This window comes from Dunckerocampus dactyliophorus, chromosome 2 (assembly GCF_027744805.1).
Source record: "Dunckerocampus dactyliophorus isolate RoL2022-P2 chromosome 2, RoL_Ddac_1.1, whole genome shotgun sequence".
Classification (NCBI taxonomy): Eukaryota; Metazoa; Chordata; class Actinopteri; order Syngnathiformes; family Syngnathidae; genus Dunckerocampus; species Dunckerocampus dactyliophorus.
Window position 1 is genome coordinate 25,336,804 of NC_072820.1, and position 27,144 is coordinate 25,363,947.

General features: G+C 42.0%; 3 protein-coding genes across 6 annotated transcripts in view; 1 reads left to right on the top strand and 2 right to left on the bottom strand.

Moving 5' to 3' along the window:
* LOC129174357 (dynein axonemal heavy chain 8-like) overlaps nt 1-27,144 on the bottom strand; it is an 84,007-nt gene that overhangs the window by 35,194 nt on the left and 21,669 nt on the right. Inside the window, exons 31-54 of the mRNA XM_054766306.1 lie at nt 10,892-11,005; nt 10,762-10,824; nt 9,100-9,200; nt 8,876-9,013; nt 7,804-8,044; nt 7,530-7,729; nt 6,751-6,904; nt 6,513-6,676; nt 6,191-6,293; nt 5,299-5,403; nt 4,992-5,153; nt 4,652-4,876; nt 4,397-4,569; nt 3,846-4,024; nt 3,586-3,773; nt 3,419-3,505; nt 3,217-3,324; nt 2,446-2,580; nt 2,221-2,382; nt 1,913-2,159; nt 739-980; nt 530-670; nt 220-451; nt 13-155 (exon numbers count right to left, since the gene is read on the bottom strand). Of these exons, the coding sequence (XP_054622281.1) occupies nt 13-155; nt 220-451; nt 530-670; nt 739-980; nt 1,913-2,159; nt 2,221-2,382; nt 2,446-2,580; nt 3,217-3,324; nt 3,419-3,505; nt 3,586-3,773; nt 3,846-4,024; nt 4,397-4,569; nt 4,652-4,876; nt 4,992-5,153; nt 5,299-5,403; nt 6,191-6,293; nt 6,513-6,676; nt 6,751-6,904; nt 7,530-7,729; nt 7,804-8,044; nt 8,876-9,013; nt 9,100-9,200; nt 10,762-10,824; nt 10,892-11,005 (3,807 nt within the window). The remainder of the gene's footprint in view (nt 1-12; nt 156-219; nt 452-529; nt 671-738; nt 981-1,912; nt 2,160-2,220; nt 2,383-2,445; nt 2,581-3,216; nt 3,325-3,418; nt 3,506-3,585; nt 3,774-3,845; nt 4,025-4,396; nt 4,570-4,651; nt 4,877-4,991; nt 5,154-5,298; nt 5,404-6,190; nt 6,294-6,512; nt 6,677-6,750; nt 6,905-7,529; nt 7,730-7,803; nt 8,045-8,875; nt 9,014-9,099; nt 9,201-10,761; nt 10,825-10,891; nt 11,006-27,144) is intronic.
* Nucleotides 12,427-18,902, top strand: LOC129174376 (uncharacterized). Its single transcript, XM_054766351.1, has 5 exons — nt 12,427-13,164; nt 13,241-13,266; nt 13,567-13,671; nt 13,777-13,917; nt 14,028-18,902. The coding sequence occupies exons 1-5, from the start codon at nt 13,151-13,153 to the stop codon at nt 14,492-14,494; spliced, it is 753 nt and encodes a 250-aa protein (XP_054622326.1). The 5' UTR covers nt 12,427-13,150; the 3' UTR covers nt 14,495-18,902.
* Nucleotides 18,912-25,569, bottom strand: LOC129174361 (uncharacterized). Of its 4 annotated transcripts, none has more exons than XM_054766340.1 (5): nt 24,825-25,569; nt 24,723-24,748; nt 24,320-24,424; nt 24,074-24,214; nt 18,912-23,963 (listed from the first exon to the last, which is right to left on the bottom strand). In XM_054766340.1, the coding sequence occupies exons 1-5, from the start codon at nt 24,836-24,838 to the stop codon at nt 23,497-23,499; spliced, it is 753 nt and encodes a 250-aa protein (XP_054622315.1). In that variant the 5' UTR covers nt 24,839-25,569; the 3' UTR covers nt 18,912-23,496. The 4 variants fall into 4 exon arrangements, with proteins under 4 accessions (XP_054622315.1, XP_054622289.1, XP_054622296.1 ...); XM_054766314.1 differs by having other exon boundaries at nt 24,825-25,567; XM_054766321.1 differs by having other exon boundaries at nt 24,821-25,567.

A 27,144-nucleotide genomic window follows, 5' to 3' on the forward strand; every position in this document is an offset into this window, starting at 1 on the left:
AAAGCATGTCACCTTGTGTTGCTTGGCGATGGTTTCCAGCAAGAAAGCGGTCCTCGTGTTATCCACGTTGGGCACAAGGATGGAGGAGTAGTCAGGCACGTGGTCTGTCGGATATTCATATTGCCCTACATAGTTGTTCCAGTGACACCACTGACCTAGAATAACAAGTCCATGTTAACAGGTCCATAAGTGAACTAACTTAAGAGGAAGTGTGCCTACCATTTGCATCCACCATGTACTCAAATATGGTCTCTCCCTGCTGGGTGTGAGGCAAGTCGATTTTGCTCGCATGTTCTCGGAAACAAGTCTCTAGTTGGTCACGGTCGTCCAACTCCAAAAGAGCGCCCAGACTCCACATGAGGCAGAAGACAAAAAGGCGCTCCAGGTGTTTCTCGCCCACAAGTCCGCCCATCTGTTTGGTTGGGATGAGACCCTCCAGCAGATTGACAGACTGAGGAATGTAACAGATCAGAAACAGGTAATTTTTTATATATTTAGAGTTGTTTGTGTTTCTGTGAATGCTTCCTACCTGCATGATGTAGTTGCACTCCAGAAAGGCCATCTTGGGCTTAAGGTTCAGCCTCATGAATGAATAAGCGTCCCAAAATATCCTGTCATACAGAGCAATGATGCTCTCTGCTTCGTCAGCGTTACGCTTGTTCGTCCAACCCTTCAAAAAAAGTGTCACATTCAACTCCGCCATGAAAGAAGCATCTGGTCTCTGCTGGATAGCATTACCTTAAGTATGGGTGCCCAGCTAAGAGCCGAAGAGCTCATGAAGACCATACCGACACGGGACACGGTGGCTGGGGAGGCATTCTCGATGTTGTGCACCTCAAACACCAGCTTGCATGCTGGCGACATTGTGATACGGTCGCCGTTGGCCAGCGTGAGGGTCTTGTTGTCATCCAGCACGGAGTTGAGGTTCTCGATCCAGATGGCGTCCACAGGGCCATCCAGCACAATCCATATGATCTCCCCTGAAGACAACGGTCACAATGAGCCATCACACGTCCATAAGTTAGAAACTATTTGGGTTTTCTACACTTTATACTGCACCGAACAGCATGAATATGAGTGTGAATGTTCTGATCCATACTCTGGTGTGGTATGCTTGTTCATGAGCAGGCATACAACATAGGCATGTTCTACAGTTATGATGGCAATGATGCTCTTGCCAGTTAATCATAACCGCCACCTTGCATAGTACAAATAATTAGACTAAAAAAATACCAAAGTCCACGTTACGATTGCTCAAGCGCAAGCACATGCATGTGCGCAACGGAGGAGCATATCATTACCAATATTATCAACTGCCACTTTGCACAATCGAAATACACTGGTTCCCCAACTTACGAACATCCAACTTGCGAACATTCGCAGATACGAACACAAGCCGACTGGTCTATATTTTATTTTATTTTGCCTTGTATAGTCGCTCCATCAGTATTTATTATTGTTTTTTCATTAATTATCCTTGTTTAATATTACTACTGCATCCAAACTCATATTTACATACATACACATATACTTTATATGTATACACGTACATGTAGTACCTATATCATTGGTAATATTACCTTTTCTCCGAATTCAACTTAAGAACGGTCGTCTGCAACCAATTGTGTTCGTAAGTTGGGGATCTAGTGTACTTGAAATAATCCACACTCCTGCGCAACGTAGGACCATATCATTTATGCAGTCACTTCTTCTAACAGTTCTTCATGATAATACTGTAGAAATATCATGAATATCTCCTGACTGTGTGGCCAACATGCTAATCACTAGGCCACTGTACGGCCCTATAAAATAAATTAATTGAAATAAATAAATTGAAAGAGTCCAAATAATCCACCAAGTCAGGAAATGTGCAGTTCTACAGCATGGTGTAATAACGAGATAAGCACGCCACCTTTCTTGGCTTTGAGCGTCCTCCTCCACAAGGTGGAAAAGATGCCGTCCGTCCAGTCATTGGTGGCCGCGTCCAGGCGGCCAAACATCTGTGGTGCAGTAATGGCCTTGGGGTTCATGCGCATCTCCCTGTGCGGCGTTCCGCACTCGGTCAGTGCTCGCATGAGGATGTTGATGACGGCGGTCTTGCCGGCCCCGCTGGGCCCCAGCGTCATGAGGCCGTGGCGCACCAGGGAAGCCTCATAGAGCTGGAGACGGCACGAGTCAAAATCAAATAAATCAACTGTGCATTAGCAGGTTTTGTGATACCTGAACTAGTTTTAAGTTCCAGTTGGGGTGGTTCACCAAAGCAGCGAGCTCTACTTGATTCTTTACGGCAGCTTGCAGTTCGTTGTAGGTGCTGTTATCCAGCTTGATGCCAGGAAACAAGTCGTTGATGAGACTGAGGAAGAGAGGCTCGTCCTCATCCACCTGGAACAGCATTCACATTTAGAGTCTACAAATAAAAAATATCACCTTGAACTTATGTCATACCAGCTTGGACAGATTCATGTCACGTAGCACTCTCATGACAGTGCTAGACTCTGAATCATCGGGTCTCGCTCTCTTGCTGGCCCCTAGTGTCCTCAACACGGACAGGATGTTCCTCAGGCCAAAGTCATAGTGCACCTGAAAAACAGCAGGTAGAAACATAGTCAGTTAAGTGTCATGTCCCACATGAGAGGTTGGACTTTAATTTGGTTTTTACTTAGTTTATACATAGTTTCCTGTTTTGTGCTCTTATTTTGGTTTTCCACTTTCTGTTTTAGTAACATGGGCAGCAGCTTTGCTCTCACTGCACAGGTGCACCTGTGCCTCATCAATCAGTGCTTCTATTTAAGTTGACTTGTGCGTATTGTTTGTTGCTGGTTCATTTGTTCTGTTGCGCTACATGCCCATTCTTTGCCATGTGAGCTAACAAATACACACTGTTTGTGCAGAATAAGACAAATACTACAATATTCAGTCTAAGTTATAGAAAAGTGACGTATTTATTGTAAACATTTTGTCTCAACAAAATAATACTAAAATACTAAAATAATGCTGGCAGACCAGCACTTTCATTGCACATTGCATATTTACAATACAAAGGCCAAACTTGGAATTAATTCCAGGCTGTGCACATACTGAGCTAGCAAGCTTATTGTTGCGTGGAGCATGTCACCACTTGTGTGTCGATATAATCATCGGGAGAAAAAACGATATGAACCGTTCTCATTTATCGGACATCCCGAGTAAACGCCAGCTAATATAACTTCACCAAACCTGTTTAGTGAGCTGCTCTTCGCACAGTTTATAAAGCACGTAGAACTTCTGGGCCAAGAGGACATTCTCGTTGAAACCACAACTGGCCAATTTCACCCTCATGATAATCTGACATAGACAGCATGAGAAAGAGGTTACAATAGCAAACAGAGCAAATGGGAAGCTACTTGAATTTATAAATAATACAACTTTGGTCTCTTACCTGTCTGTCTGGTACCATCATGGACACCGTCCTGAACTGCACTTTTAAGTTCTCAGGAAGTTCCTGACGACCGGCATAACCAGGGTTCTAAGCAAGGAAATAACATTTGACACTCTCCACCAGGCCTTGACATGTTTAATTATATTTATTTATTCTGAATGTCTTACCATGGTGATGAAAAGGCCAAACTCTGGGTTCAAGTCCACAACGTCCCCGTCCGTGAAGATAAAAGTGGGTTTGTGCGTCTTGCGAGCTGTCAGGACGATGTAAATTTGCTGAGCGGCCACAGACAACACTGGTAGGTCGATCCTGTTGAATTCGTCGAAGCAGCCCCATGAGCCTGACTGCGCAAGACCTGAAGTAACAAAAACTAAATTAGCCCACGATACAATGATGTGCCACAAAAATCAACACAACACTTAAACACCTTTGTAAATCCTGCCAAGCCCTCTGAAGTCCATTTGGTCAGAGCAGTTGAAGACCACCACATACTTCCCCAGGCAGCGACCCATGTCTTTTGTGGTTTCGGTCTTACCGGTGCCGGCTGGCCCGGCAGGAGCTCCTCCCATGCTCATGCCCAGGGCCTGGGACAGTGTAATGTAGCACCTGTACATATACCACAATTATACTTAATTTAATATATGTAAAGCCTGCACTATGTAGCTTTTTAATTAACTTTTTAATTAGATGGCAGTATCTGCGTTTGAAGTATCATAAGTGGTCAGAATCCAGTTGCTTTATGTCCCTCGCTTTGAAATGTCAACACATCAAAGCTATTAATGCCGACTGAACAGTTTGCTCCTTACTGCTACTAAAATATTGGTTCTTTTGCTGTTGTGTTGTGCAACATACTTGCACATAAATAACAATGTGGTCAACGAGAGCTATATTTCCGCTTTCTCATGCACTCCAAATTATTAAGTTAATAAATTAAATAAATAAATAAATAAATTAAACTCCTGTTAGTGAATGTCTTGCCTGTCAGTCAACGGGGTGATGACCAAGCGGTCGGTACAGCCCAGGAACTCGTTCTGGTAAACAAAGTCAACATTGGTGATGGACACGATGATCTTGTCTATGCTGTCGTTGTAATAAAACCTGCTCTGCTTCAGCCACTCAAAGTCACTGGTGGATTTGACCGACTTTGCCACCTGAGGAGGACAGCACAACACCAGTGTCTATGTGTTTTTAAAAAGCCTGTGTAATGGTGAAAGCTGGTGGAACAAGCCCTACTAGGTCTTCAAAGATGTCGCTCTGGTGCACGTGGATGGTGACGAGGGTCTCGTACTTGACCCTGTCGAACTTGGTCAAGTCGTAAGTAGTTTGCTTGATGAGAGTTCGCAGGAGATTCAGCATCTTCTTCTTGGTGAACAGCATGACCTCCTTGCTAAATTCTGCATTCTCCAGGGCCTCTTCTGAATCCCTTGTCCAGAGCATTTGAATACCCAGGAGGCCCACCTAAGACAGAAAGTAAGGGGGGACATATTAAGAAAAGGTAAATACATACGCTACATGGCCACAACATTAGGTCCATTTCCATTGATTGTCAATACAAGGCAAAGTACTGAAAAACCTGTGCTTGGAACTTGTCAAGAAAGGGTATAAGCTCAAACTCCTCATCGTTGATCACATCATCAGCAGCTTTAATGACAGTATGGAGAGAAGACTGCTGCTCCAACAACAGCTTTCCCAGCCAAAGCTCCACTGGACCCTGAGCCATGACCGGCTTGTCCAGCTAGAAGCGCACACACACACATAGCTCAGTGTCCTATGCCAAATTTTATGTCCTCACATGAATAACCTTATCTTGAAAATCACACATCATGACTTCGGATAAAGAGTTCCCTTGTCTGCCAGTTGTTATCAACACCATGACGTACCGGCAGTTTCTCTCCCTCTTGGGAAATAACGGCCAGAATGCTGTCGTACTCTTTCAGGTCAAACTCAGCTTCATTCACATTATCAAACACTCCCAGAAGATGAGACTGAGGGCAACAAAAAAAAAAGAATGAAAATTGTGTTTTACAACTAGGGATGCACTGATTTCACATTTTTTCTACCAATACCAATACAATTCCAAAATCAGAGCTCTGTTTGCTTTAATATGCAACCAAGTCAAAAAACTATCAGCAAATATAGCTGTCTCCACACGTGCAGTGCCACACACACACAAGCGCTCAGCCTGACGTTGTCACGGCTTCACAGACAATCAGACAACACACAGCTCTTAACATTGTACATACTGTAACCCCCGGGTCACTACATTATCATTATTGTTGATTTGATATGAGTTAGTATGAAACTCCTCTCTACAGACAGGTATGACATTGCAGTGACTCGTGTGCAGGGTTTGTGATGTTTTGTGTGGCTGCAGTGCATGTGTGGAAACAGCTACAATTGATAAGAATCTTTTGGCTATGTTTGCTGATATTCTTCTAGCTATGCTGACAACATTAAAGCACAGACGTGGCTCATGGATCAGAAATCGTCACAGGTGGCATCTGCAATTTCCGATATGTGAGCTATGCTGGTATCGGAACCCAATACTGGATTGGATCAGCCCCTTCCCAATCTACAATCCCTGTTTAAAAATTCAAGCACATACACAACATAATGTTTTCAATTAAGTGAAATGCATTTTGTGATTGTGTGAGATGTAATGATCCATGGCACATATGGGTTTCCCTGTCAAAGCTATAATGAATTATCATACATTTAAAAGGCATTTTGGGGAGATAAAAATATAGTTTTATAGCAAATGAATGTGCTCACCTGAATAGTGTGTGAATCGCTGGCTTGTCCGAGGATTTCCAAAAGGGCGGGATCGGACACAAAAAAGAATCGTGGGAACAGGAGACGTTTTTTTTCGAGGTAGCTGTTAAAAAAAACAAAACATGGATGAGCAGTGAGTTGCAGTTCGACTCCAATCCCGTAGGTGGCAATAATACTCATTACAAACAGCCACACAGAGGAAACTTCTTCTTTTTTTTAACATAGCACAATCTGCTACCACATTTATAACTCCAATGCAAGTGGACTGTAATCATACATTTAGTTTTTGTACACATATCTGTGTTTGCAGGCAAGTGTGTACCCTGTGAGAGACTTTTGACAGAAATCCAGTTGTTTCTGAAGATCTGGCAACACTTCTCCCAACATCGGATCCCCGACACAGCACTCCACCACATTGGGAACATTCCGGGCTCGCTGCATGATTTCGATCCATGTTGAGTCGATTTGCTGGAAACGCTCCGCTTCCTTTATTGGGAATATGATGTGGTTATTGATTATGACCATTTTTTACCAAATGAAAGCGAGGAGCTAAACTTCACCTGAGGCAGGTCTTTGGCGATGTCGCCACCCACGAACACGGCCTCCAAGTAAATCCACAGGTTTTGCACAATGACCCACTGCTCAATGACGTCTGTTGATGTGGACAGCTTGGAGACCCAGTCCTGGATTTCGGCTTTGTAGTAGGTGCAGTATCTATAACGTTAAAACCATCGTGTTGTTAAAAAAAAAAGGCTTCGTTAGGAATGGAATATTTTCCACTCTGTTTTAGACCAAGTACGGCAACATGCTTATCTACCAGAGACATAACACATTCAGAAGACCTTTCACTTGGAAAAGATGCACCCTGTTGTTTGTATCTGCAAACACACACACACACGCACACACACAGTTTCTAGATATGCCATTTTTTAAATTTCTGCCTGAGGAGCGATTAGCTGTCCAACCTGAGCCTGACTGGAGCCATTTTAAATTAATATCCAAAACCTACAAAAGGTAAGTTTATACCTATTGTCCCACGTCTCTGACAGAAATCATAAAAGAAAGCGGAAAATAATTCCTTGTCGGAGAATGATTTGACTTTGCTAAACCTTCATTGGCTGCTCATCGCTCTCTCCAGCGCTAGCATGGCAAGTGCTTGTATCTACACGTGTTTAAATTCAATTGCAAACTGTCCTTGAGACCCCTAGACTCATTTCACAGCTGTTAAAATAAAATAATCTGGGGGGACTTTCACCCTGTAAAAGGGCCGGTCCTAACACTACACATTATAAAATAAAGCTTCACCAAAGAACAAGCAACTTTGTCATGACTGGTCTACCTGTTGCTGAGCAGCGATCCTAGCACCATCAGACTGTCCTCCAGAGTAGTCAGGATCTCTGTTGTATCTCCGCCTCGCAGCATGAGCTCTCCCCTGTCCTTGAAGTCCATCAGGGACAGGTTTTGGTCAAACCACACAGTCTTCACTCCTGTCAACTTGGCTTCGATATCCCTCTCTTTCACCGCCGATATACAGATGTCCTGAAAAAAGCACAGAGGAGCCGAACTCGAGAAGGCCAACGCTACAGAGCCATGGCCGTGGCGCAGAAACAAACCTCAATGTCATCCTTGTGCTTCAACAGAGGCGCCTCTATGATGTTGCTCAGCGTGCAGGTGCTGGACTCCACCTCAAATTTGTGCCCGGTCAGGTTGGAGATCTGATCCCAGTGTCTCCTAATCATGGACTTGTTTGTCATCATCTCGAGCAGGGGGCACAGCTCGTTAAAGTCGTCAATGGTTTTTTTCAAGTCCAGGAAGGCTTGCCATTCCTTGAGGCCCTTCGGCAAGCGTCGGCACCTGGAATTAGACATAACTATTGTGGCCATCTTAGATTGAGCATATGTACTTCTGTTCCATTTTCCATTTTTTAACACATATCCTGTTAAGGCTCACAGGGCCATCAATTTACAACAACAAACTGGGCTTTGTAGTAATTTCATTCGTGTCGCCGACTCTTCCTGTCCTTTCTGTGCTGTGTGGGGCAGTGGAGCGCTACACCCCGTGTTGCCAAAGAAACATCATAGTGATGCATCATACTGAACCTAACTCACATATGCCTTTTTTATATATATTTTATGGAAAATAATGGTGCCCTACAAATTCTGCCTAGCAAGAAGTGACCAAAAATTATATTTCAGGAGAATAGAACACTGTAACATTTGCATCTCGGTGTCTTCATTATCGGCCTGCCAGCAAAGCACAGCCCATCCGATTATTCCTCATACTTTTTATTTTTTTACATTATTCTGAGGCAACAAATGTGGGATAAACCCCTATATGTTATATCACAGGGCCACTTGATTGGGAACCCCCCAACACATGTTATATCACCAGATAGGTCTCAATGTGGAGAACAGCCCTTATTTGGTTGGAAATTTAATTGACGAACAAAGAAAAAGGGCCACATGATTAGGAACCCACACTGTGTGAAGAACTCCCAACACGTTATATCACCGGAATGGTGTTGATGTGGGGAAGAGCCCTATTTATATTTGGTAACATTCTGTGTAACCATGGCAACGTAACGGATGACAGAAGTTGATGAGGAATCCACCATTAAGCCAGGCTAGAAATATTTCTAGTACTCTATACTACACATAAAAAAATAACAAGAAATACAACGCCAACCTGTTCTGAAAGTCCATAAGTTCATTATTGATCTTCTCAATATCCACTTCCGTCCACAAGAGCTTGGAGTGGCCGGTGATGGTGCTCATCACGGTGTCATACAGGCCGTAGAGCTTCTGTAACAGATCTAACTCTTTCCTAGTAGCAGCGGGATGCACAGGGAAGTGTTACCACGATCCTGCTTATTTGAAGGTACTTGCAAAAGTGTGAGGCTGCCTGTGTACTTTTTATTGTGAAGACAGTCATAGTTTGAGACAGGCAGGCCCAGGAGCTGCTCGCCGGAATTGTAGATGGTGAAATTTCTCCACAGCTCAGCAAACCTGGCCTGCAAGGGGAACATGCAGCACAAATAAAGAAAATAATCTTTTAAAAAAATAAATAAATAAAGGGAATGCCCAACAATTATTATAATGTAATAAAGATGTGTTCTTTAATGCAAATCCAAATTTTTTTTTCATCAACATCATTTATTTAATACAGTGGAACCTCGGTTTTCGTAATTAATCCGTTCCAAAAAGTCTGACAAAAACCGAAACATACAAAAACATAATCAGTATTTCCCATAAGAAAAAAATGTAAATCCAATTAATTTGTCACAGACACCCAAAAATGTTAACACAAAATATAATAAAAAAAAAACCTTTTCAACATTTCCATCTCAATAATAAGACCACTACGTTGCTGAGCTATAACTGTCACTTCCTCTAACATGCTCAACCCACCAGGCAGTTATGTGTAGTGTTAAAGAGTTAAAAAAAAAAAAAAGAAAACAGCTGCCTAAAGTTGAAATATCAAAGACTAAAAATATGTATTTTTTTAAAGTCAAAATATTATGACACACAAATTATTATGAAAATAAAGACATAATATTACAAGAAAAAGGGTATGAGAAGAAGTTGAAATATTTGCAAAAATAAAACAGCTAAAATGAGCAAAGAGAAAAAGTTCATACTATAGTATGCTTTCCATCCATCCATCCATCCAATCATTTTGTATGCTGCTTATCCTCATTAGGGTCGCAGGGGTATGCTGGAGCCTATCCCAGCTGACTTCGGGCGACAGGCGGGGTACACCCTGGACTGGTCGCCAGCCAATCGCAGGGCACATATAGACAAACAACCATTCACACTCACATTCATACCTATGGACAATTTAGAGTCTCCAATTAACCTAACATGCATGTTTTGGTAGTATGATTTTTTACTTTAAATCTAAAAAAAATTATTTCCATATCTACATGGGTTAGTTTAGAAAATGTAAGTGGGTCACGCATCCTTTGATTTTTCAGTGGGTCTCTGTGGAAAAGGTTTGGACACCCCTTTTCTAGGGCATAACCGTTTACTCGATTCATTGAAACAAGCATCGGATTAATCAACTAAGAAAATAAGTCTTAGTTGCAGCCCTAGCATCATGTAAATAAATGGTGGAATGAATTGTTTGTTTTCATTATTCAGAATATGTACGACATTATGTCAGCATATAATTTCCAGTAGATTATAGCCAGGTATTGTAGCTCATTCAAATGGTTGGAGGAGGATAACAGGTGAGGACTCGCCATCAACCAATCAATCTTCCCAAATGTTTTCTGGGATGCGTCACCTACTGTGTGCTCTCACACACTACTCTAGTCTTCTTCTACTACTACTGCTACTACTGCTACTACTACACACTACAATTACTACTACTACTACTACTCTAACCCATCCATCCATCCATTTCTTTTTTTTTTTTTTTTTAAGTTTTTCAAAATTTGATCTTTAGAAAACAGAACAGTACTAACAGTCTTGGAAACATGAATATTTTTCCATACTTGAGTTTCTCTTTTACAAATTATAAATTTAATACTTTTCCATACTTGCATAGGAACCCTGTAGGAATATCTGTACCTGGAAGTTCTGGAGCCTACGGCTGGCCTCTTTGGGTTCTATTCCTTCAGCCATAGGGCCTTCCTGTAGCACAGGAATATGTAGGTTGATTTCAAAAAGGTGCACGGTGATGGATAGATGCAAATCTTACCATATCGTAGTCATCTATAAAAGTGCCAACGTCTTTTTCAAAAACGCCCACGCGCTCCAGGAGGCTCTGTTTGAGGGTGGGCTGCATACAGAACAGCTGATCCTGAACCGACATCTGGGAATCATACAACAAACATACAGTATTCAGTTAATTTAGTATCTCTCTGATGGTGTTATCTTTCTAAATACAATACAGTGGTGTGAAAAAGTGATTTGCCCCCTTCCTGATTTCTTATTTTTTGCATGTTGGTCACATTTAAATGTTTCAGATCATCAAACAAATTTAAATTAGTCAATGACAACACAACTGAACACAAAATGCAGTTTTTAAATAAAACGTTTCATTAATAAAGGAGAAAAAAATCCAAATCTACATGGCCCTGTGTGAAAAACTGATTGTCCCCTAAACCTAATAACTGGTTGGGCCACCTTAGCAACAACAACCGCAACCAAGCGTTTGCGATAACTTGCAATTAATCTCTTACAGCGCTGTGGAGGAATATTGGCCCACACATCTTTGCAGAATTGTTGTAATTCAGCCACATCGGAGGATTTTCGAGCATTAAGCGCCTTTTTAAGTAGACAGCAGAATTCATGGTTCCATTTATCACTAGGGCTGTCAAAAATAACACGTTAAGAGTGGTCACTGATTTATTTATGTTACATTTTTTTAGTGTAACAAATGTGCACCAGAGCAAGCATGCCTCTGTTATGACTGCAGACAGAACAACAGGGACGCTGTTTTATAACTTCATTCTAACCTGAACACAGCAACAGCAGGACAATTCCAACACCATATACTGCATGTATCTCCAAATCACACGTCTCTAGTCCGTTCATCCTGGGAACGACACTTCCTCATTCTCATTACAAAAACGTGACGTGTATTCAGGGACACTCCGAACATCACAAAAACACCTTTATAATGTGTCTGTGTGTAAATTAACAGGAAGACAAAAAAAACATGAAGTGGATATTCCTATTACTCACTTCGTAACTTTTAATTTGGATATACAAGTATGCTGGACAATAGGGATGAGTGAGTACACCACTATCTGTATCAGAGAAATTTAGAGTAACTAAGTGACAAAATGTGATGACGTCATATAAATTTAATCATTAAAAATAATCGTCAGAAACTAACTGTCAAAATATGATTGATGACTTGACACATCAGATGACATCATTTTTTTAAACTGTGAGTAGAGAGGTCTTAGAGGGCTGCGGAAGGGGAGGGGGTGTGGGCGAGATTCTTGGGGGGTGATGTGTGTGTGTGTGTGTGTGTGTGACTCTTGGGTGTGTGCGGTATATATTATGAATAAGGTGGGCCTCGTTTTCCCACGGGAGAAGACAATGTGCTTGTAGTTTTAAAAAACATATCTGATGGGGGTGTTTTTTAGGAAACTATAATCAATAGCGGGGGCCTCATGGTTCACATGAGATCGTTTTAATAGTCGCGCCATTTTTGTGGGAGACACCTCTCACTGGCTGTGGAGGGAAGGGGAGGGGGTATGTGGGGGCATTCTGGGTTTAGTGTATGGAGTCTCTCAAGCAGAAAGAATGGTGGGGGTCTCATGTTTCCTGGGGAACAGGATCTGCTTGGGGCGATGAAGAAACATATCTGATGGGGGTGTTTTCTGGTAACTATGATCATTAGGTTGGGGCCCCGTGGTTCACATGAGATCATTTTAATACTCGCGCCATTTTTGTAGTAGATGAGGATTTCCTGGGCGTGATCTATGGGGGTCTCTCAAGCAAAAAGAAAGAATGGTGGGGTGCTGTCTCGGGTGTGTGAAATATATAATATCAATAGGGTGTCTCGTTTTCCCACGGGAGAAGACAATGTGCTTGTAGTTTTAAAAAACATATCTCATGGGGGTGTTTTTTAGGTAACTATAATCAATAGCGGGGGCCTCATGGCTCCCGTGTCAATAGCGGGGGCCCATGGTTCACATGAGATCATTTTAATACCATTTTTATAGTAGATGGGGGTTTCTTTGGACTGATCCGTGGCGGGGTCTTTTTTAGCTAGCTCTAATCAATACTAGGGGCCTCATGGTTTGTATAAAAAAGACAATGTGATTGAGGCTTTAAAAAACATATCTGGCACTTAAACATTCCTCCCCTATTGTATAAAATGGTATAAAAGGCAGGTGTCGACGGTAGGTTTCCAGATCACTCGCAAAAATCAGCGAACAACGTCAAGACAGAGAGTTTGAACACAGAGCCTGGAGACGACTACAAGACATCGGACATTGACATGGGCTGTTGCATGTACGTAAGTTTCATATTGTATATAATTTATCTAGGGTGTTTAGCCTGAAAGGTAAATTTTTTTTTCTACTTACAGGAGAGCTGCATCTTCACCAATTGAAGGTACGTTTTCAAATCATGTAGCTGAAAGAAATTTCTTTTAGAGGTTTATGTTTCTCAGGGTGCGTGTGTGTGCGTGCCTGTGTGTGTGCGTGCCTGTGTGCGTGCGTGCCTGTCTGCCTGTCTGCGTGTGTGTGTGTGTGTGTGTGTGTGTGTGTGTGTGTGTGTGTGTGAGTGCGCATGTCTCTCTACCTCTGAGAGAGAGAGAGAGAGAGAGAGAGAGAGAGAGAGAGAGAGCCAGGATGTTGATTATATAATATATATTGGGGAAAATAAAATAAATTGAGTATGTTTGATTTCCAGTGATCGATCTGACTTCACCGCCACCAGTGGCCCTAGTGTCACCGGTCCAAAACCCAATGCAGGGATTTAATGTGGACTTTATAACGCCTCAAAACCAGGCACAAGGTAAACAATCGTGTGTAGGTTTAGTTTAATACAGGATGATGTCGGGAATTAGCTCTTTATGTTTTGTGTAAATGCTGATGACTAACAAGATCCTCTCTGACACAGGATTTGCAGAGGGCGATCGCTCTACGATAGACGGGGGAGTTTGGGGACAGACTTCGGGATTCGTGGAAAACACTTTAACACCGCCGGTCCAAAACCCACTGCATTTTATTGTGGGGTTTACAAGTCCAAACTCAAGTCACGGTAAGTTAAACAAATGTGTGTCGGTTTTAATGAATTCATATTTATGTCAACAATTATCTCTGTATGTACTGTGTAAATGTTGATGAATAACAGAGTCTGCTCTGTTATAGGGATTGCGCCACTGACCCCCTCAACGCTGGATGTGACAGAGGGAGAAAACGACACAGAATTCGAGGAAAACACAGCAGAGTCCGATGTGGGACAAGAAACGGGACAGGAGGAGACATCTGACGCTGGAGTCTACAACCAGGAAAGATTTCATTATTTTCCAGATAGTGAAAGTGAATATGTTGACATGCAAGCTCTAAATCAGAGGGATATAGTCTCAGACAATGATGGAATTGAAACAGTGGATTTCAACACCTCTGTGCTAATTGTCGAACAAGTGTTCAGAAGATACATGTATGATATAGCATGTTTAAATCGCCGCATGATTGAGAATATATATAATCAACTTAGACAGAACGTTAGACGCAGGCATTCTGTCAATTCATATTCAGCTAACGCTAGACGTGCCACTCGTGAACAAAGAACACTGCCACAAAGAGTCCATCGCAGGTTGCAATTTGAAGACTAATTTTTGATCGGGTGATAAAGACAAATGGCTGAACCAGATCACAACAATTCCCCTGAAATTAGAGAGCATCTCCTCCACTTGATCTCTGAGATAAACCGAGAAAGATCCGAAGGCGGGGCTAATCAGGGTTCTCCCCGAAACAGTCCAATTCTGCCTCAGCATGATTCACCTGAAAGAGGGGGAGAAGTTTTTCTTCCATCCCCTGATGAGCTAATTTCCTTGCTCCAAATGTACAGATACCCCTCCCCCGTTCCGCATAGCAGTGCGGAATCAGATCACAACAATTCCCCTGAAATTAGAGAGCATCTTCTCCAGTTGATCTCAGAGATCAACTGTCAAAGATCTGAAGGCCGGGCTAATCAGCCTTCTCCCCAAAATAGCCCAATTCAGGCTCGGCATGATTCACCTGAAAGAGGGGGAGAAGTTTTTCTTCCATCCCCTGATGAGCTAATTTCCTTACTCCAAATGTACAGATACCCCTCCCCCGTTCCTTCGCCCGTATCGCAAAGCAATGTTGACTCAGGACCTTGGTCTCCATCAGACAGTCAGTGTTGTGATGCACTCAACAGTCAAATAGATGACCCGTGGTCTCCATCAGACAGTCAGTGTTGTGATGCACTCAACAGTCAAATAGATGACCCGTGGTCTCCATCAGACAGTCAGTGTTGTGATGCACTCAACATTCTGGAAAGAGGCCATCAGGTGGGGGGTGGGGGCGAGGGTGAACAGACAGAGAGCGTCATCAATCAGAGTAATGAGGGTCAATCCACATCTATGGGGATAAACAACACAAATAGTGCGGCTGTTAATGTTCCAGCACCTTGCACTAGTGATGACATGCATGTCACAAACCGTGAAAGATTTAATAATGTTGAGATTCGCTCTTTCCTTCGCTTTCCACCACCATCTGCAATTCCCAATTTTCGTGAATTTTATTTGAATGTCACAAATGGTTTTCGCGATAGGATTTCAAGCATGATTCACAGAGCTGATGTCCAGCCAAATGACGTTATCCAAGTTAATCTGCGTGCTGATCGTTTGCAAGACGATGTCTCAATGAGCGTGCGTTATGGAGAGGGGACAGTGTCACAATTACAGGAACTTTTAGACAGATTAGTCCAGAGTAATATGTCTGTTTTCACCGATGGATCGCTTGAGCTAATTGTCAATTTTGTGAAGGCTCCGCGGGGAGGGGGTAAGAGACGAATTGAATCATGTCTTGCGAGCGAAATTGTAAAGAAAAAAGCACGACATTTATTTGTACTCCCCAATCCCGATCAAACATGTTTTGCTGTAAATCTGGCATTACTGACAAATCCGAAGTTGACGATGATGGAAGCCATAAAGGCAGGCTGGGACATCCATACCAGAGCAGGTCTGACTGCTGATACAATGGTCACATTCGATGATGTTGTCAAATTTGAGGAGCTGTTAGCGTGTAAAATTGTTATCTTTTACCAAACGTCTGACAGAGAAAAAAACAACAACCTGGTTACATTTCAAACAGGAACACCCGAACGAGACACAATACGCTATCTGCTTTTACACAATAATCATTTTTACGGGATAAATAATATTAAGGGATTTCTAGGTGTGAAGTTTTTCTGTAAACATTGTCACACAGGGTATCAGTGTCAATATAAGCATTTCTGTGAAAAAAGCTGCAACATCTGTTGCACAGATTGTAAACAGGGTCCAATTCAAAAAACCTACTGTGCTGATTGCAATCGATTCTGTACAAATAGACAATGCTACGAACGACATCGCGAGAAAAAATGGCATCCGAAAATCAAAAAGATGGCCAGCATGTGTCAGACCAATAAAACATGTCCTAGATGTAAATCATTGTACTACACATCTATCAGAGATCCTAAAGAGCATACTTGTGCTATCAAGATGTGCACAATTTGTAAACAACCTAAAACAACATTGTCGTCTCGTAACAATGAGTTAGAGCAGACATCAGCTAATAACTCTATGATTGAAAGCGGCGAAGATAAACATGTCTGTTACATGCGTACAAAACCAATCAAATCTGAAAAAGAAATACATGAAAAAAAGATTGTATTTTTTGATTTTGAGACTTCTCAAACCACTGGAACCCATCTTCCGGTGCTTGTGGTGGCTCAGTCACTTAATGGTGAGCGCCGTGTCTGGAAGGGGCATTCATGCGCTTTAAAATTTCTTCTCCATTTCCGACAGAAAAAACATAAACAGACAACTTTCATTTCCCATTTTGGCAAAGGTTTTGATCATCATATCATCTTGAATGCTTATGTAACTCAAGGTTTGTCACCGTCTGTGATAGCACAAGGGAGTAAAATAATCCTGATCCTGGATAATGACTTTCAACTTAAATTTATTGACTCGTTCTCATTTATTCCTATCCCACTCAGAGACTTTTCCAAGGCGTTGGGATGTAAGACACAGCTTAAAAAAGGCTACTTCCCACACAGATTTACCGATCTTTCAAAAAATGGCTATAGAGGAAGCTATCCACCGGCCGAGATGTACTCACCTGACGAAATGAGTCCAAAACAAAGAGAGGATTTCCTTAACTGGTATCAGACTGTCAAAGATCAAGAGTTTGACTATGATGCAGAGTTAGTATCTTACTGTGAAAACGATGTTGAAATCTTAGCCGAGGGTGCAAGCAATTTCCGTAATGAATTCATAAAAACAACAGACTGTGATCCTTTTGACAGTGTGACCATTGCTTCAGCAGCTTTGAATGTCTTTCAAACAAAATTTTTAAAACCCAATACAATCGCGATTCCCTGTCCTAACAATTACAAAACAAACAGCAAGGCTTTCTCACATGCGTCTATACAGTGGCTTGAGTATGAGGCCTTCTCACGGGGGATTTCAATAAGACATGCTTTGAACGGAGGTGAAGTTAAATTTGGGCGTTATTCAGTTGATGGATATGGAGAGTTAAATGGAGGGAAAGTTGTCTTTGAATTTCTAGGCTGTTATTTTCATGGCTGTCCAAAGTGTTATATGGGAAGTGATGTTTCTCCATTGTCAAAGACTTGTTTTAGTGAGGTGTACTCTGAGACTTTGAAAAGGCTGGATCGATTACAAAACGATTACAAGGTGCAAACTGTGGTGATCAAGTGGGAACACGAATGGAGTGTACAGAAAAAAACAGACCCGAATGTTAAATCTTTCTTAGAGAGGTTTCAAGAACCAATTCCGTTAGATCCCAGAGCAGCCTTATATGGAGGCCGTACGGCTGCTATCCGTCTCCGCCATGTTGTCAGCCCAGGTGAGCGTGTAAATTACGTTGATTTCACATCGTTGTATCCGTTTGTAAATGCACATTTTCACTACCCATTAGGGCATCCGAAAATAATTCGAAAGGATTTTGACAGCATTGAAAATTACTTTGGATTAATACATGCTAAAGTTTACCCTCCACGTCAACTGTTTTTCCCTGTACTGCCTATTAGAAACGACAAAGGGAAATTAATTTTCACACTGTGTCGATTATGTGCACTCGTGAACAATCAAACTACTGACTGTACACACAATGATGAAGAACGGGCCCTCCAAGGGGTGTGGGTAACGATAGAAGTAATCGAGGCAGTGCGAAAGGGGTATTTTCTGGCTGAAATTTACGAAATATGGAACTTCGAAGAGAAATCAGATGTGCTGTTTAAAGACTATATCTACACTTTCCTTAAACAGAAGCAAGAGGCGTCGGGCTACCCTAGCGGAGTTGAAACTCTTCAGACTAAACAGGGTTACATCCGTGACTATAAAGAGAAGCAAGGTATCGATCTCGATCCGGAAAAAATTGTCTACAACCCCGCAAAAAGACAGATTGCCAAACTACTGCTAAATTCTCTCTGGGGAAAACTAGCACAAAGATCAAACCAGCTCTCAACCAGTCTGGTGAGCACACCGCAACGCTTTTTTGAATTTCTCTTTTCTAGCAAGTACGACATTTCACAGTTTCACTTCATAAATGACGATATTGCACTTGTTCAATGGCGCCATAATTCTAGGTGTGTCTTACCCCCAGGCGACGCAAATATTTTTCTAGCGGCGTTCACAACTTCTTATGCACGACTTGAACTTTACAAGCAATTAGATTTGCTCCAAGATCGTGTTCTGTACTGTGACACTGATTCTATCGTTTACACAAGCAGCCCCTCTGATCAATATAACCCTCCACTCGGTAATTATCTCGGAGATTTGACATCAGAATTAGATCATGGAGACTACATATGCAATTGGAGCGCTGCGGGTCCCAAATCGTATGCCTATCTCACACAACAGGGTAAGGTGACTTTACGTGCTAAAGGGATTACACAAAATTATGAAAACTGTAAAAAAATTAACTTTGACAGCCTCACAGATCTGGTAGAGGGATATCTCAGAGAGCCGGACAATCGGCGTGAAATCTCTACACAGTCCTTTTCAGAAATTGCTGCCGTTTCATCCTGGAACTAATAACCAAATGGTAATGTTTTTCCATCTGCAAGGAGTCGTCTTTTATCATAGACAACTGCGAAGTTGATTATGCGTTGTTTATTAGTGAGTTCAAAGGCTTTCATATTGCGAGTAATTTTATTGTAATGTGTAGAGATTTCACGCCGATTGTCCGGCTCTCTGAGATATCCCTCTACCAGATCTGTGAGGCTGTCAAAGTTAATTTTTTTACAGTTTTCATAATTTTGTGTAATCCCTTTAGCACGTAAAGTCACCTTACCCTGTTGTGTGAGATAGGCATACGATTTGGGACCCGCAGCGCTCCAATTGCATATGTAGTCTCCATGATCTAATTCTGATGTCAAATCTCCGAGATAATTACCGAGTGGAGGGTTATATTGATCAGAGGGGCTGCTTGTGTAAACGATAGAATCAGTGTCACAGTACAGAACACGATCTTGGAGCAAATCTAATTGCTTGTAAAGTTCAAGTCGTGCATAAGAAGTTGTGAACGCCGCTAGAAAAATATTTGCGTCGCCTGGGGGTAAGACACACCTAGAATTATGGCGCCATTGAACAAGTGCAATATCGTCATTTATGAAGTGAAACTGTGAAATGTCGTACTTGCTAGAAAAGAGAAATTCAAAAAAGCGTTGCGGTGTGCTCACCAGACTGGTTGAGAGCTGGTTTGATCTTTGTGCTAGTTTTCCCCAGAGAGAATTTAGCAGTAGTTTGGCAATCTGTCTTTTTGCGGGGTTGTAGACAATTTTTTCCGGATCGAGATCGATACCTTGCTTCTCTTTATAGTCACGGATGTAACCCTGTTTAGTCTGAAGAGTTTCAACTCCGCTAGGGTAGCCCGACGCCTCTTGCTTCTGTTTAAGGAAAGTGTAGATATAGTCTTTAAACAGCACATCTGATTTCTCTTCGAAGTTCCATATTTCGTAAATTTCAGCCAGAAAATACCCCTTTCGCACTGCCTCGATTACTTCTATCGTTACCCACACCCCTTGGAGGGCCCGTTCTTCATCATTGTGTGTACAGTCAGTAGTTTGATTGTTCACGAGTGCACATAATCGACACAGTGTGAAAATTAATTTCCCTTTGTCGTTTCTAATAGGCAGTACAGGGAAAAACAGTTGACGTGGAGGGTAAACTTTAGCATGTATTAATCCAAAGTAATTTTCAATGCTGTCAAAATCCTTTCGAATTATTTTCGGATGCCCTAATGGGTAGTGAAAATGTGCATTTACAAACGGATACAACGATGTGAAATCAACGTAATTTACACGCTCACCTGGGCTGACAACATGGCGGAGACGGATAGCAGCCGTACGGCCTCCATATAAGGCTGCTCTGGGATCTAACGGAATTGGTTCTTGAAACCTCTCTAAGAAAGATTTAACATTCGGGTCTGTTTTTTTCTGTACACTCCATTCGTGTTCCCACTTGATCACCACAGTTTGCACCTTGTAATCGTTTTGTAATCGATCCAGCCTTTTCAAAGTCTCAGAGTACACCTCACTAAAACAAGTCTTTGACAATGGAGAAACATCACTTCCCATATAACACTTTGGACAGCCATGAAAATAACAGCCTAGAAATTCAAAGACAACTTTCCCTCCATTTAACTCTCCATATCCATCAACTGAATAACGCCCAAATTTAACTTCACCTCCGTTCAAAGCATGTCTTATTGAAATCCCCCGTGAGAAGGCCTCATACTCAAGCCACTGTATAGACGCATGTGAGAAAGCCTTGCTGTTTGTTTTGTAATTGTTAGGACAGGGAATCGCGATTGTATTGGGTTTTAAAAATTTTGTTTGAAAGACATTCAAAGCTGCTGAAGCAATGGTCACACTGTCAAAAGGATCACAGTCTGTTGTTTTTATGAATTCATTACGGAAATTGCTTGCACCCTCGGCTAAGATTTCAACATCGTTTTCACAGTAAGATACTAACTCTGCATCATAGTCAAACTCTTGATCTTTGACAGTCTGATACCAGTTAAGGAAATCCTCTCTTTGTTTTGGACTCATTTCGTCAGGTGAGTACATCTCGGCCGGTGGATAGCTTCCTCTATAGCCATTTTTTGAAAGATCGGTAAATCTGTGTGGGAAGTAGCCTTTTTTAAGCTGTGTCTTACATCCCAACGCCTTGGAAAAGTCTCTGAGTGGGATAGGAATAAATGAGAACGAGTCAATAAATTTAAGTTGAAAGTCATTATCCAGGATCAGGATTATTTTACTCCCTTGTGCTATCACAGACGGTGACAAACCTTGAGTTACATAAGCATTCAAGATGATATGATGATCAAAACCTTTGCCAAAATGGGAAATGAAAGTTGTCTGTTTATGTTTTTTCTGTCGGAAATGGAGAAGAAATTTTAAAGCGCATGAATGCCCCTTCCAGACACGGCGCTCACCATTAAGTGACTGAGCCACCACAAGCACCGGAAGATGGGTTCCAGTGGTTTGAGAAGTCTCAAAATCAAAAAATACAATCTTTTTTTCATGTATTTCTTTTTCAGATTTGATTGGTTTTGTACGCATGTAACAGACATGTTTATCTTCGCCGCTTTCAATCATAGAGTTATTAGCTGATGTCTGCTCTAACTCATTGTTACGAGACGACAATGTTGTTTTAGGTTGTTTACAAATTGTGCACATCTTGATAGCACAAGTATGCTCTTTAGGATCTCTGATAGATGTGTAGTACAATGATTTACATCTAGGACATGTTTTATTGGTCTGACACATGCTGGCCATCTTTTTGATTTTCGGATGCCATTTTTTCTCGCGATGTCGTTCGTAGCATTGTCTATTTGTACAGAATCGATTGCAATCAGCACAGTAGGTTTTTTGAATTGGACCCTGTTTACAATCTGTGCAACAGATGTTGCAGCTTTTTTCACAGAAATGCTTATATTGACACTGATACCCTGTGTGACAATGTTTACAGAAAAACTTCACACCTAGAAATCCCTTAATATTATTTATCCCGTAAAAATGATTATTGTGTAAAAGCAGATAGCGTATTGTGTCTCGTTCGGGTGTTCCTGTTTGAAATGTAACCAGGTTGTTGTTTTTTTCTCTGTCAGACGTTTGGTAAAAGATAACAATTTTACACGCTAACAGCTCCTCAAATTTGACAACATCATCGAATGTGACCATTGTATCAGCAGTCAGACCTGCTCTGGTATGGATGTCCCAGCCTGCCTTTATGGCTTCCATCATCGTCAACTTCGGATTTGTCAGTAATGCCAGATTTACAGCAAAACATGTTTGATCGGGATTGGGGAGTACAAATAAATGTCGTGCTTTTTTCTTCACAATTTCGCTCGCAAGACATGATTCAATTCGTCTCTTACCCCCTCCCCGCGGAGCCTTCACAAAATTGACAATTAGCTCAAGCGATCCATCGGTGAAAACAGACATATTACTCTGGACTAATCTGTCTAAAAGTTCCTGTAATTGTGACACTGTCCCCTCTCCATAACGCACGCTCATTGAGACATCGTCTTGCAAACGATCAGCACGCAGATTAACTTGGATAACGTCATTTGGCTGGACATCAGCTCTGTGAATCATGCTTGAAATCCTATCGCGAAAACCATTTGTGACATTCAAATAAAATTCACGAAAATTGGGAATTGCAGATGGTGGTGGAAAGCGAAGGAAAGAGCGAATCTCAACATTATTAAATCTTTCACGGTTTGTGACATGCATGTCATCACTAGTGCAAGGTGCTGGAACATTAACAGCCGCACTATTTGTGTTGTTTATCCCCATAGATGTGGATTGACCCTCATTACTCTGATTGATGACGCTCTCTGTCTGTTCACCCTCGCCCCCACCCCCCACCTGATGGCCTCTTTCCAGAATGTTGAGTGCATCACAACACTGACTGTCTGATGGAGACCACGGGTCATCTATTTGACTGTTGAGTGCATCACAACACTGACTGTCTGATGGAGACCACGGGTCATCTATTTGACTGTTGAGTGCATCACAACACTGACTGTCTGATGGAGACCAAGGTCCTGAGTCAACATTGCTTTGCGATACGGGCGAAGGAACGGGGGAGGGGTATCTGTACATTTGGAGTAAGGAAATTAGCTCATCAGGGGATGGAAGAAAAACTTCTCCCCCTCTTTCAGGTGAATCATGCCGAGCCTGAATTGGGCTATTTTGGGGAGAAGGCTGATTAGCCCGGCCTTCAGATCTTTGACAGTTGATCTCTGAGATCAACTGGAGAAGATGCTCTCTAATTTCAGGGGAATTGTTGTGATCTGATTCCGCACTGCTATGCGGAACGGGGGAGGGGTATCTGTACATTTGGAGCAAGGAAATTAGCTCATCAGGGGATGGAAGAAAAACTTCTCCCCCTCTTTCAGGTGAATCATGCTGAGGCAGAATTGGACTGTTTCGGGGAGAACCCTGATTAGCCCCGCCTTCGGATCTTTCTCGGTTTATCTCAGAGATCAAGTGGAGGAGATGCTCTCTAATTTCAGGGGAATTGTTGTGATCTGGTTCAGCCATTTGTCTTTATCACCCGATCAAAAATTAGTCTTCAAATTGCAACCTGCGATGGACTCTTTGTGGCAGTGTTCTTTGTTCACGAGTGGCACGTCTAGCGTTAGCTGAATATGAATTGACAGAATGCTTGCGTCTAACGTTCTGTCTAAGTTGATTATATATATTCTCAATCATGCGGCGATTTAAACATGCTATATCATACATGTATCTTCTGAACACTTGTTCGACAATTAGCACAGAGGTGTTGAAATCCACTGTTTCAATTCCATCATTGTCTGAGACTATATCCCTCTGATTTAGAGCTTGCATGTCAACATATTCACTTTCACTATCTGGAAAATAATGAAATCTTTCCTGGTTGTAGACTCCAGCGTCAGATGTCTCCTCCTGTCCCGTTTCTTGTCCCACATCGGACTCTGCTGTGTTTTCCTCGAATTCTGTGTCGTTTTCTCCCTCTGTCACATCCAGCGTTGAGGGGGTCAGTGGCGCAATCCCTATAACAGAGCAGACTCTGTTATTCATCAACATTTACACAGTACATACAGAGATAATTGTTGACATAAATATGAATTCATTAAAACCGACACACATTTGTTTAACTTACCGTGACTTGAGTTTGGACTTGTAAACCCCACAATAAAATGCAGTGGGTTTTGGACCGGCGGTGTTAAAGTGTTTTCCACGAATCCCGAAGTCTGTCCCCAAACTCCCCCGTCTATCGTAGAGCGATCGCCCTCTGCAAATCCTGTGTCAGAGAGGATCTTGTTAGTCATCAGCATTTACACAAAACATAAAGAGCTAATTCCCGACATCATCCTGTATTAAACTAAACCTACACACGATTGTTTACCTTGTGCCTGGTTTTGAGGCGTTATAAAGTCCACATTAAATCCCTGCATTGGGTTTTGGACCGGTGACACTAGGGCCACTGGTGGCGGTGAAGTCAGATCGATCACTGGAAATCAAACATACTCAATTTATTTTATTTTCCCCAATATATATTATATAATCAACATCCTGGCTCTCTCTCTCTCTCTCTCTCTCTCTCTCTCTCTCTCTCTCAGAGGTAGAGAGACATGCGCACTCACACACACACACACACACACACACACACACACACACACACACGCAGACAGGCAGACAGGCACGCACGCACACAGGCACGCACACACACAGGCACGCACACACACGCACCCTGAGAAACATAAACCTCTAAAAGAAATTTCTTTCAGCTACATGATTTGAAAACGTACCTTCAATTGGTGAAGATGCAGCTCTCCTGTAAGTAGAAAAAAAAATTTACCTTTCAGGCTAAACACCCTAGATAAATTATATACAATATGAAACTTACGTACATGCAACAGCCCATGTCAATGTCCGATGTCTTGTAGTCGTCTCCAGGCTCTGTGTTCAAACTCTCTGTCTTGACGTTGTTCGCTGATTTTTGCGAGTGATCTGGAAACCTACCGTCGACACCTGCCTTTTATACCATTTTATACAATAGGGGAGGAATGTTTAAGTGCCAGATATGTTTTTTAAAGCCTCAATCACATTGTCTTTTTTATACAAACCATGAGGCCCCTAGTATTGATTAGAGCTAGCTAAAAAAGACCCCGCCACGGATCAGTCCAAAGAAACCCCCATCTACTATAAAAATGGTATTAAAATGATCTCATGTGAACCATGGGCCCCCGCTATTGACACGGGAGCCATGAGGCCCCCGCTATTGATTATAGTTACCTAAAAAACACCCCCATGAGATATGTTTTTTAAAACTACAAGCACATTGTCTTCTCCCGTGGGAAAACGAGACACCCTATTGATATTATATATTTCACACACCCGAGACAGCACCCCACCATTCTTTCTTTTTGCTTGAGAGACCCCCATAGATCACGCCCAGGAAATCCTCATCTACTACAAAAATGGCGCGAGTATTAAAATGATCTCATGTGAACCACGGGGCCCCAACCTAATGATCATAGTTACCAGAAAACACCCCCATCAGATATGTTTCTTCATCGCCCCAAGCAGATCCTGTTCCCCAGGAAACATGAGACCCCCACCATTCTTTCTGCTTGAGAGACTCCATACACTAAACCCAGAATGCCCCCACATACCCCCTCCCCTTCCCTCCACAGCCAGTGAGAGGTGTCTCCCACAAAAATGGCGCGACTATTAAAACGATCTCATGTGAACCATGAGGCCCCCGCTATTGATTATAGTTTCCTAAAAAACACCCCCATCAGATATGTTTTTTAAAACTACAAGCACATTGTCTTCTCCCGTGGGAAAACGAGGCCCACCTTATTCATAATATATACCGCACACACCCAAGAGTCACACACACACACACACACACACATCACCCCCCAAGAATCTCGCCCACACCCCCTCCCCTTCCGCAGCCCTCTAAGACCTCTCTACTCACAGTTTAAAAAAATGATGTCATCTGATGTGTCAAGTCATCAATCATATTTTGACAGTTAGTTTCTGACGATTATTTTTAATGATTAAATTTATATGACGTCATCACATTTTGTCACTTAGTTACTCTAAATTTCTCTTGTATCTGTTCACCCATCTAAATTATCCGTAACAGTATCTGTACTCGGGGTGGGCGGGGCACAAACCGAAAATGGGTGTGGTTTAACAGAAATGGGCAGGGCTTACATTGGTAGATTACTGACAGGGGTTGATCAGAAGTTGCTATATTTATTATTCAGCTATATGTGTACTGTATGTGCGTAATTGATCTGTAAGACTATTATTTCATTATTTTTTAATGATCTGAGTGACGTTGGTGATTCATGCAAACATCCATTGATGGCAAACAGGGAAATAATCTGTAGTTTTCTCAAAAGCACCGCATTCAGTTTTCCACCTGACTTTATATCACCTGCCAAATTAGAAGCAAGCCGACGAAAAAAAACACAGGCAGCGACTGACGCAACACAAGCTGTTTACAGCTTTGTCTTGTCAAAAGCACCGCGTATGTTACGATGCATTGCATACTGCAACATATTGAGAGGGGTGTAATATTTTACCACGCTTATGTATATAATGTAGTATGATAGCCGTACAGGCAGAATGTTTGATGCAGCTGTGCAGGTGTCCCTAATGTTGTGGCCAGTCAGTGCATGTTACTGTTACCACTGTCTGTGTACTGCCAACTGAAAATTAACAAAATTCTTGCAGGTAGCACGCCTGTTTTATGATGACTTCATGGAATAAAACCAAAATACATTTCAATGAAAAAAGTGGTCATGCTCCCCCAATTGAGTTGCATAAGTCACTGACGCAACACAAGCCTGCACAGCGCTGCCTATCAAAGGCACCACATACTTTACATACTTTACGAAACAAGTTTACCAAATAACTTTAGATACAAACCGAAGTAGAGGCGAGCTAAGGAAAACCTAATAAAGTGGAGGCAGTGGGTAACGCCACACAAGCAGTTTTCAACTTGACAATTGCACCGTGTACGTGAATGAGGCCTGCAGTTCTTTGGATTTTTTTTCTCTCTTATTAAAAAAACGTTTAATTTAAAAACTGCATTTTGTGTTCAGTTGTGTTGTCATTGACTAATATTTACATTTGTTTCATGATCTGAAACATTTAAGTTTGACAAACATGCAAAAAAATAAGAAATCAGGAGGGAGGCAAACACCTCTT